This window comes from Triticum aestivum, chromosome 1B, assembly GCF_018294505.1.
Source record: "Triticum aestivum cultivar Chinese Spring chromosome 1B, IWGSC CS RefSeq v2.1, whole genome shotgun sequence".
Classification (NCBI taxonomy): Eukaryota; Viridiplantae; Streptophyta; class Magnoliopsida; order Poales; family Poaceae; genus Triticum; species Triticum aestivum.
The window spans coordinates 221358980-221370040 of record NC_057795.1 but is presented as its reverse complement, the minus strand read 5'-3'; the positions used below and the strand labels follow the sequence as shown (position 1 = coordinate 221370040).

Genomic DNA, 11061 nt, shown 5'->3' with positions numbered 1-11061 from the left:
AGTCCGAGCGGCGACGGGTGCGCGGGGAGAGGGGCGAGGGGATCGGGATTTTGCCCCGATCCAGATCCAGCGGGGGTGGGGGGGAGTGGTGCGAGTGGGGGGTTAGGGTTACGGGGTGGGGATAAGGAGAGAGAGGAGGGGCCGGCTGGGCCGGCCTGATTGGCCCCGAGGCCATCTGGGCCGAGGCCCAGCGAGGGGGGGCGCTGTAATTTCTTGTTTTTTTTGTTCCCTTTTCTTTTACTGTTTTATTTTATTCTAGTTTTATAAAACATAAAAGTTGTACCTTAAATAGTAACACTAATTATACCTCTGCCACAAAAGGTTTAACCCCCAAATAATATAGTTTAGTATTTTATAAAATACCATGGCATTTATGTATTTGTCTTACCTACTGTTTTAATTAATTAAATGCAGTTAGACCTTTTATAAAAATGTGGTTTCTCCATCAACATTACTTATGAATTATTTGTCACATTTATAACATTTTAGTTTTGACTTTTGAAAACGTTTATTGTTTGCTTGATTTTGAATATGAATTTGAATCGGTTCCGAACTAACACGAGATTAGCGAAAGTAATCGAAGTGACGTGGCACCATTAGCAGGGAATTACTGTAGCTAAATACCCGGGCGTCACAGAGGTCCTTTGCGTCCCGGTGGCGTGGCTTGGATTGCACGCGTTATCCCATGGGATGCAAGACTGATCTTGATGTCCATGACCCGCTTAAGTAAGTTGTGGTCATTGAGGGAAAGAGCCTCAAATTGTTAACCATCGATTACTTATAGGGGCAAGCCAGAGATAATTAATTTACAAAGCGTAAATTAAAAACTATCATGGTTTTGTAACAAGAATGCGAAAATTTGACTCAAGTGTATAACTTGAAAATGCTCAACCTCAATTGTGGGAACATAACACATTGAAGATCATACAGATCTCACAGTAATAGAGATAGTCTGCACATGGGCAGTAGATCCAACTCATCACCTTGTGTTTTTCTAATATAATGAGGGAAATGTTATTGTCAAAATTTTACAAGTTTGTTGTGCGGGAGAAATCAATCTGGACCGTTGTGACATGTTCATGAAGAATGTCAATGTGGTAAACACATAGAACATATCATTCCCGGTGAAAAACCGGTAATTTATTTATATTACAGATTGCGTAATATAAATACATTTTTAATATTGCAAAATTAATAGATTTCAAGAAGGTTGCTCAAATTGCTAAGGATGACACCTTGAATTTTGCATATGTATTTGCAAGAAATTGAAAATCTCAATTGCAAATAGACGTATTAATCTTGACATGTAGCGAACATGGAGATACATACATTCCGAAATACATCGTACTCAACGAAAATACACCACTATTATAATAAATAGTAATGATGTTGGAAACTTGATGTTCAAGTGAAAAACTTGAATTGTATAGGTCTCAAATTAAATAAGATGATATTGTGTTAAGTTGCAAGATAATTCAGCAGGATGAATTAATATTTTGCGAGAGAAAATTAATCTCAATCACAATGAGATTGTTTTGCGAGAGAAGAAAATTCTCAATTGCAAATCAGTAGTGTAGAGATACTGAATTTATCTTTGCAAGAGATAAAAGAAAATTTTCAATTGCAAATAATAAATGTAATTATTCTCAACATGTACGAAACATGGAGATATATTACATCTTTGATGAATTCTGGAATACATACATTGTACACGACAGAAAAATAATAAACTGGTCTAGAACAGATTAAATACTGCTAGAACTACTGTTATAACACTAGATTGCTGATAAACTGAACTAGTGTAGCACTAAACCAAATAACTACTACCTTCGTTTAGGTGAATAAGTAAGGTGTGATGTTGCCTTCCAACTGCATGCACAAGCCCACGTATGGCAGTCAGCCTGGTCATGGATATAAGGAGAGCAAAGAAGGAAACAAATCCCAGGCTGCTCGATCCCCAATTCTCATGACACAGAACTAGGCGGAGAGCACAAAGGCCGGCCAGCGCCACCTCCACGCACGCCGCCGCAGCGGCGTTCACCGGCGGCGAGAGGCGCTCCCGCCGCGCTCGTCCTCGTTCGAGGATCCTCCAGGGAGCAGGGTGCCCGCCGCGACGCCGTTGCAGGCGCCGTTCGCGAGTCCAAGGGCGACCGGGCTCCAAGTCCCAGCGCGCGCGGCGCGGCTGCTCGACGGGTTGCTTGATGCCGAGAAGCCGAAGGGCATAAGGCGGCGGCGAGGCGGGAGTCGGGGATGGCAGGCGCGGAGGCGCGATGGCGTGGGGGCGCTGGGCCTCTGCCCCCGGTGATGCAGCCGTGCGGCAGATCACCGCTGGCACCATCGGCCGCAACCAGCATCTCCGCTGCCTTGTGCGGTCATGCCAGCAGCGAGCGGCTCGATGGAGAGTGCTGTGGAAATCCCCAGGCCGATGGTACTTTCTTTTCTCCTCCTTTACACACTCGGATGAGAGCAATTTGCTTGTATGCATAGGCGTACAGGAAAAATAACAATCAGATTGTTGATTGATTAGAAAAAGACAAGATCAAAAGGGTACTTGATCGACTGATTCCTCTTTGTACGCCTTCTTTCCATTGACGGGGAGTTGCCGATCGGATTGCCAGGTTCAGCGCCAAGGGCGCCATGGCCGTTGCCTGGATCGGGGCTGCACGCCGGTATGAGATCTGGGTCGTCGGCAACCGCCGCCCAATCCGTGAGGACGAGCGCTGTCGTTGTTCGTTGTTGCCGGAGAACGACTCCATCACGCGTAGCAGCAGTTGCTCTCTCGGCAGAGCTGGTTAGAGCGTCGTGCTGATAACGTGTTAAAATAGAGACCGAGAGAGAATCGAGAGAGACAACTAATGATTCTAGTGTTCTTTATTAATCATGGATGTACACTAATGATTCCAGTTTTGAATAACCTTCTTTTTTCCTTTTTTCTTTTTATTAGAAAGTTGCAACGGAGGCATGTAGTAATGACCGTGATTTACATAGGGAAGTGTTTGTGGCCGGTGCGCCGGCCGAACCGTTGCGCCGGTCGCGCCCCGTGCGTACGATCTGTTTTTTATCCAAGGACACCGTTGCGCCACGTGTTACAAGGTACAAGATCTTTCTTTTTTGAGAATAGTTAAGGTACAAGATCCGTGTCAGGCTGCTGATACTACACACACTTCGGCCGCCCTATACGGACGCCAGCGGCCCGTGGGCCCATCACTCGTTTCTACCTTATCCTTTTTTTAATCTTTCCATCTCTCCGTCCACCCGTTCTTAGTCAGCTTAATATTTTCCCTCCTGGTCCTACTTCGGCAGCACACACCGCCCCCTTCGCCACACCGACACTTCTCTTCCTAAATGATTGATCAAATGCAGAGCCCATCGCTTCTCTTCTCCCAGCTCATCGGACATCCTTCACCAGGAAGGCCAATGGCTACAGCAATGGCGAAGATAGACTGCGACAAGGCGACAGTGGATGTGTTGCCACCGCTGAAAACCTGTGTTGCGGGCGGATAGTGGCAATGAGCCTTGATGTCGGGTAGGGACCCTAAGTTGCCCAATCTTTCACACTTGGAGGGGGCCTAGCCAAACACTCAAGCACAAGAAGGAAATTCACTCAAGACAAGATCCAAATCACACATCCACTAAATTTGCAAACATGCAAGATCCACAAGATTACAAGGTCAATAAGAGGAAAAGAGTGTCAAGGTAGTACTTCCCAAATCCTAAGGAGATGGGAGCTGGATGATCTCAAGAGATCCTTCTCCCATGGGAGGTGTTGGTGATCCTATGATGTGGATCCTTCTCCCTTAGGAGGGTTATGATAATCTTGAGAGATTCTTCTCCCTTAGGAGGGCTTGATCCTCTAGGATTCAAGGAGCATTGTTTTCTCAATTTAGTTCAATATAATTTGCTAACCATAGAATGGAGGTAGGGGCGACTATTTATAGTACAAGTGCATTTGTGGCGAAAGAGGGGGGATTACATGACCTCAAAGGGCCAAGATACGCACATGCATGTCCAGAACGTCTGGGTAGCTACCTGGATTGTCCGGGCAATGGCCGGATGATCCGGGTAGGTACCTGGATGGCCCGGGCCCGATTCGATTGTTTCATGCTACTATATTATTACTTTTATATACTTTTTATAACAAAAGACTAACATATTAATTCAGTGCCGAGTGCCAGTTATTGTTTTGTGCATGTTTTTGACTTTACAGAAAATTAATATCTACGGAGCTCAAAAAACCTGGATTTAATACAATTTTTTTCGAGTCACGAAGGTTCGAGAAAAGCACCGAAGGGAATGAGAGGAGCTACAGGGGCCCCACACGTCCACCTGGCACGGCCAGGGCCTTGGCCGCACCCCTAGGTCGTGTCGGGCCCTGTCCACCGCCTTACGTCTAGTCTTCCACCTATAAATTCCATATTTTGTGAAGCCCTTCGCAAGATTTTTCTCTGAATTTTTTGCCATCGCAAGCGTCTATTCCGAGGAGATTCAATCTAGAGGCCTGTTCAGGTACTCTACAGGAGGGGGATCCATTACCGGTGTTGGTGTCTAAGAACCCGACATTGCACTATTGTAGGAACGCCTAGCAGTGGCAGGTGCAAAAAGGCCATAAGTTGCGGGCCAGGCTCCTAGGGCCGCCGCCACCGACCTCCCACCACTGCTAACATTTCATCAGTGACGGGCGCCCGCCCGCCAGTGGTAGCCCATCAGCAGTGGCGGGCGGCTTAGGCCGCCCGCCAAAGAAGTTTTGTGTAGCAATGGCGGGCTCTCTCTACTGCTCGCCACTATTATTAATCGATGCAGAATTGATGCTATTACAACATATTGCGCCTTGATCAGATCATCAGATTTCATGGGATGCATAAATTCTAGTTTTAACATTGTTCCACATACATGCACCACATTACAATGATGGTTGATTAATGAAAAGTAGTTATGAAGAAAATATCACATGTGCATGATAATGATAAACACACACACACGCGCGCACACACACACACACACACATATATGTCGCTCATCACACATAATTAATGGTTTCACGAGTTGTTTAGGAGTGAAAAGAGTGTCAGACGATGTTCAACACGTAGAGCGTTAGTAGAAGCTCGACAATTGCATGAATAACTATTGGACGGAATGAAACGGGGACCAACGAGCCACTTGCTCTAGAGTCAGAGATTTGGCCTCTTGAAAAGCCAATTGAATTACCACACCTGGCGTGGGTATGGTGGCTGGACTCAGACCCGGGCAGATCCTCAGCCTCTCATCCGGGGTCGCCTTCGTCAGGATGCACACCACAAGGTGACTGAACCGCCTCTCTGCTATCTTCTCCATTGCTCGGAGAGAACACTGGGCCATTGGAACACTTCTGACTCAAGCTAACTATCGTGGGAGTGAGTCTGATAGTAAGAATAGGGGGTACGTAGGAGGAGGCAAGGTCCTAACCACGGTGAGGTTGTACACACAAGTTTACGTGTTCAGGCCCCTCTTGGAGGAGCTAACAGCCCTACGTATCGGTGCCTGGAGGCTTGTCGACTGGATTATGCGTGGAAGTTATGGGGGTGCAAACCCTTGTGCCTGAGGAGGGGGCAACTTATATAGAGTGCGCCAGGCTCCTCACAGCCTTCCATTACACATGGTTCAATGTGAGTTAAGGCAGGGGCATTACTGGTAACGCCAGCTATTAATGATCTTTATGACTACGGAGTGAACGCCTGACCATCGCCATCCTGGGGTGGCTTTTGATCTTCTGTACTCCGAGTGATTCTTCGTATGGTCGAGTGACGCTACTGTGGTCGAGTGGAATTGAGGTGTCCGAGTAGAATCTCCTGTTGAGTGGATAGCACTTCAAGGTGATTTCAGTCGGTGCCTTCTGTTGGACTTTGAATGTCTTTGACTCTAGGGCAGTGTCCTTGGGTAGGGTGTCTAGGTCATGCCTAAGACCCTACCCTAGGTATGTGTCATCGTCATTATCCCCCGAATGGACTGAGGTCCGAGTGAAGAAGGGTTGAAGTTGGTTCCGACTCGATTCCATGCTTCGGAGGCATTTCATAGAGATCTGGAAAGCACACTGGTACTTTAACCCTGCCTCGGTCGCCTTGATCGATTCTGGTTTCAGAGATCGCCGAGTGAATTATGCAGTAAATCTTCTAGTGAATCAGAGTGTGAAATCTTCGACGCAATTGAATGCTCTGCGGTCTCCAGATCTCATAGGATTCTAAATTTTGGAGAATCACACAGGACGGGGCGCGACGTAGTAAATGGAACGAGCAGATAGGGACTCCTCGATCTTCGTGCCACCTTTTTGGCCACATATCAAGCCAGCGCCTGTGACGGGATGCGATAAGATTGCTCGGGCCCACGGGTTAGCCACTCGGAAGTAGCCCCATAAAAAGCGTCGAGGCTGATGCGCGACACTGTGCATTCCATTCGACCCCCCTCTCCGCTTCTCCACCTCGCTTCTCCCTGCTCTCCACGCCTCCGCTCGACCCTCTCGAGTCCGCCACCATGGTGAAGGACAAGACCATGGCCCTGAGCATGCGAAGAAGGCGATGACGATGACGAAAGGCAAGAAGACGGTGAGGGGGTCAATGTCGCGGTCTGGTCTGCCGCCTGGTTGGATCCAGGGGGACTGGATCCATTCTACCGTTGTGAAGGAAGATCTGTAGAACCTAGCCGCTGATGGCCTGATTGCCCATTAGTCCTAGAGGTTGTCAGAGGGAGAATCCGAGCCCCATCCGCGAGAGGGTGAGTGCGTTCTTCTCACCACCCATGTCGAGCGAGGTTTCTCTCTGCCCCCGCACCCATTCTTTCAGGGCTTTTTGAATTTCTTCGGCGCTTAGATCCACCACTTTCCTCCCAACCCGATCTCGTATCTTGCCGCGTTCATCTCAATGTGCGAAAACTTCCTAGGGTGCCAGCCACACTAGGGTTTGTTCAAACACACATTCACCTGTCGTTCTTAGCGGTGAAGAAAGCTAACCCGGATGATGAAAAGACGCATGTGATCTAGATGTGTGGGGGTTAGGGATCCAAATGAGAGGTAGGAGTTCTTTTCCCCCCATGACCTTTCCCGAGTCTGTCAGGGGATGGCAGTCGACTTGGTTCTACTGCAAGGACATTCCGACTCCTAGTTAGTCGACTGGCCTTCCCCCTTTAACTATGGAGAGACTCCACACCCCTCATTCACTAGTTGTAGTGCCGGAGGAGAAGGGGGAGTTGGGAATGTTAGTCGACGCCGTCGTTGGATTGGTTCAAGGTGGAGTGACGGGTATGGATCTGTTGGAGGTATTCCTCAATTGACGCATCCAGCACTTGCAGGCCCGTGACCACCCTTTGTGGATGTACTCGGGTCTAGAGGACACCTCTCGAACCCACCCGGAGGAGGTTGACGAGGAGATGGTGGCTCAGTGGCTCAGGAGCATTACCGGCAACAAGGATAACCCCAGGGGGTCCAGGAGGATTCTGCCATTCGATGTCAACAATGCTCCTGAAGAGGTCAGGATCAATTTTCCAAGTGTTTCTTCCTTTCGATCTGTGATTGTTCTTGAATATGACTGATACTTGTAACTTGTGTCCTGCAGATTTTCACCAAGATGTACTCGATGCCGAATGGAGAGCAGTACCAAGAAGGAGTTGAGAGTGATGGCGAGAGCGGTGATTATCAGTATGTAGATCACAGTGAAGATGACAGTAAGGACTCGGGCAGCAGCGAAGAAGTCGATTCACCTCCCCACTCGGAGCGTCGCTCCAAATAGTCGCAAGACCCTGCAGGGGGACGTAGCAAAGCTGCTGCGTCGAGTGCAAAGATTCCAAAACGCACTCGGACGTCGACTCCCGAGCCATCAGAGAAGGCCGCGAAGCAGGCCAAAGTTGCGCTGCCCAAACCTCAGATGGCCCTGCCTAGGATCAAGGTGGCTGTGCCCGTGGCTTTAGTGTAAGAGTTTCTTTCCTTTGTTCTTCTGTGTTATTCTGGACTCGTTCGCTTGCTTGACCGAGTGAACTCTGGAACTTTCAGTGCTGCTACTTCTGCGACATCCATGGACATCGATGAGGAGCGTGGTGATGCGGAAACCGCGGATGCGGCCACCTCTCGGGCAGGTATGGTTCTACAACAGCGCCTATGCTCTGTCAGTTGACTTTCTGGCCGACTGAAATTTCACTGTCGAATGTTTCTAGCACCAACAGATATTATCCAGCTTCCTGACGATGATGATGATGATGTGTCTTTGAAAAATGCCGGGAGGAGAGGCAAAACTTTGAGCAAGAGGGTGCCTGGAGCTAGAACGCCTCGCTCGGCATCTGATCCTGTGGTCCAACAACTCAACGATCTAGTACGGGCTTCAGTCTCTTTTGCCAATCCTGTGTCGACTGACCAACCCTCAGTGTCGACTGCTCAAGCTCCAGATTCAATTGCGCAACTTCAGGCTTCTACTACACCGGCCACGTCACCTATTCCATCATCTCTTCTATTTGCTCCACATCACGTCCCGGAGGACCAAGTAGGGGCTGCCAAGCAGGCCATGATTCAGGCAAGTCTGATGATGGACCGACTGAAGGTGGTGTGTGACACCAGCAAGGCCGCCTATGATGCCAACTCTGCTCTCCAAGCCAATGTCCGAGTAAGTGGGATTGTAAGTTCATTTCTGATTGTTTTTTCTAGCTTGAGCCTTGTTCTGTTAGGATATGCTTCCTGCAAACTGCTGCTTTACTATTCGTAAGATGTCCGTACTTCTATCATGAGTTTGCACCTTGCATCTGTTCACCCAATGGGTGTTTCTCTTTTACTTTGTAGCTCTTTCACTTGAGTCGACCGGGTTGTGTCGAGTGAGATCTTGGTCCAGTGGGGGCACGTTGAGTGCACCCACTAGGTGTAGTCCTTGAGACCGCCGTCGAATGTTTGATCCAACGGGGGTCTTTGCGAAATGTCTACTTGTAGTGCTTTCATTCGGTCTAGATAGGTCGCGCCGAGTGGGAACTGAACCAGTGGGGGCATGCTAAGTGCACCAACTGGATGTGGTCCCCGAGACTGCGGTCGACTGCAGGCACTCGACGATGGTCTGAGAACCAATGATGATGTGTGTTGTTTTTTAAAAACTCCTTCCACTCGGGCTGGGTTGACCATGCTAAGTTGGAAATGTAACCAGTGGGGGCACACTGAGTGCACCCACTGGGTGTAGTCCCCGAGACTACTATTGGATGTTTGATTCGGCAACAGTCTTACAACTCTTTTACTATACAGTTTGATCTTTCACTTTTCCATTCAGAAGTAACCGTCGATTGACTTGTCTTATTGTTATTTGCAGAAATCTTATGAGCTTGGGACTCAATATGCTGCTTTGTCACAGGAGAAAATCCAACTTAAGCTCGACCTAGATCTGGCCAAGGAGAACTTGAAGAAAGCACAAGATGAAGTGGCAAGAGGTAATGACTCGTCGACTTCATGCCTTGTTATTTTTTCCTTTCCATCCTTTGAACCGAGTGATTCCACTCGAATAGATACGCGTAATGAAAACCATCAACTCCAAGCTCATCTGAGGAATGTTATTTCTTTAGACAAAATGAAGCAGGCTATGGAGCAGAAGGACCTTGATCTTGTGGCGGCGCAGAAGACGACGCGTGATTAGATTGAACTTGCCGACCAGAAGCTGGCTTCGGTCGGAAAGTTGGAAGAGGAGAACGCCAAGCTGAAAACCGCTGTTAACAAGGCGAAGAAAGAGGCCATGCAACTGAAGGAGGAGAAGGTGGCTTTGACAGACAAAGTGGATATTCTCACTGAGAAGATGGACGAGCTCGAAACTTATCTGGGTGGTCTCGCCAAGAAGATGTTCCTCATGCTTGATGGTACCTTCCTTTATCTGACTGATTGCAAAAAAAAAATTCACCATGTTGCTGCCAATTCATTACCTTTCTGTGCGTGCAGAGTTTTGTCAGAATTTCGAGGAGGAAATTGGGTGGATCAAGACAGGACTGGACCCCATCAATTGCCCCATCAAGGATGAAGCTGCCATGAACATGTTGCGACTGGAATCTCGTCTTGCCAGTGTCTTGGACTACGTCGTCCGACTGAGAGTTGCAATGTCTCGGATCGATGAGGAGCTCTGACCAGAGGATGTGCTTCTGAATGACCTCGAGTCACTGATGACTCGACTCAACAACATCCTTGACCGAGTGCAACCGTGGAAGAAGTCAGGTGCACGCTGCGGTGGTGATGTGGCTCTATCACTCATCCGTGTTCATTGCAAGGACGCTAAGGAAGAGAAGCTGAAGGCTCTTCAGGTGGCTAACACCAAGAAGCTTCAATTTCAATCTTTCATGGAGACCTTCATCGACGCGACCACTCGCACCATGGACAGTATCGACGTGGCACTTTCGTCAAGCCAACAATTCCTCCTCCTACCGAGTGAAAAACTTGATAACTTGACTTTATTCGCCTCGGAATGCCAAGTGATTTTGTAATCGTTAAACTCTTTCGGGCTTGATGCCCGGGGACTTCTGCTGGATTTATCCAAACTTTGTTGTTTTATTTGAATGCAGTTGCTTTATCTCTATTGTCTTCGGATTTTTTGACTTAGTCGAATCTAGGATCGCAACGGAGTCTCTGAGTGAGAGGATTGCCCTCCACTCGGAATGGACGTTGTACCTGTGACGCAACTCAGAGTGCATATGAATGTTGTACTTGTGGCGCAGCTCAGGGTGCACCTCTTTGAAACTTAGGCGAGTCATATTCGCGGCTAAGCCTCCGAGTGAGAGGGTTGCTCTTCACTCGGAGTATGTTTTGAAACTTAGGCGAGTACGGGATCGCAACTAAGCCTCCGAGTGAGAGGGTTTCTCTTCACTTGGTGTATGTTTTGAAACTTAGAAGAGTTCGGGATCGCAGCTAAGCCCCCGAGTGAGAGGGTTGCTCTTCACTCAGAGTGTGTTTTGAAACTTAGAAGAGTACAGGATCGCAACTAAGCCCCCGAGTGAAATGGTTGCTCTTTACTCGGAGTATGTTTTGAAACTTAGGCGAGTATGGGATCACAGCTAAGCCCCTGAGTGAGAGGGTTGCTCTTCACTCGGAGT

At 48.2% G+C, this 11061-nt stretch overlaps 1 protein-coding gene across 2 annotated transcripts; it reads left to right on the top strand.

Annotated features, from left to right (window-relative positions):
- Nucleotides 1-1905: 1905 nt before the first annotated feature.
- LOC123116869 (uncharacterized) lies at nucleotides 1906-10492 on the top strand. 2 transcript variants are annotated; one of them, XM_044537758.1, is made up of 8 exons: nucleotides 1906-2428; nucleotides 2619-7494; nucleotides 7581-7933; nucleotides 8015-8097; nucleotides 8176-8618; nucleotides 9303-9420; nucleotides 9553-9840; nucleotides 9920-10492. In XM_044537758.1, exons 3-7 carry the CDS (start codon nucleotides 7890-7892, stop codon nucleotides 9621-9623), a joined length of 759 nt encoding a protein of 252 aa, XP_044393693.1. In that variant the 5' UTR covers nucleotides 1906-2428; nucleotides 2619-7494; nucleotides 7581-7889; the 3' UTR covers nucleotides 9624-9840; nucleotides 9920-10492. The 2 variants fall into 2 exon arrangements, with proteins under 2 accessions (XP_044393693.1, XP_044393690.1); XM_044537755.1 differs by having other exon boundaries at nucleotides 1906-7494.
- Nucleotides 10493-11061: the final 569 nt, after the last annotated feature.

Coding starts and splice junctions, on each gene's coding strand:
- LOC123116869 (XM_044537758.1), top strand. CDS start 7,890: ATGGCCCTGCCTAGGATCAAGGTGGCTGTGCCCGTGGCTTTAGT. Junction 7,934..8,014: donor GCTGTGCCCGTGGCTTTAGT/GTAAGAGTTTCT, acceptor TGGAACTTTCAG/TGCTGCTACTTCTGCGACAT. Junction 8,098..8,175: donor TGCGGCCACCTCTCGGGCAG/GTATGGTTCTAC, acceptor GAATGTTTCTAG/CACCAACAGATATTATCCAG.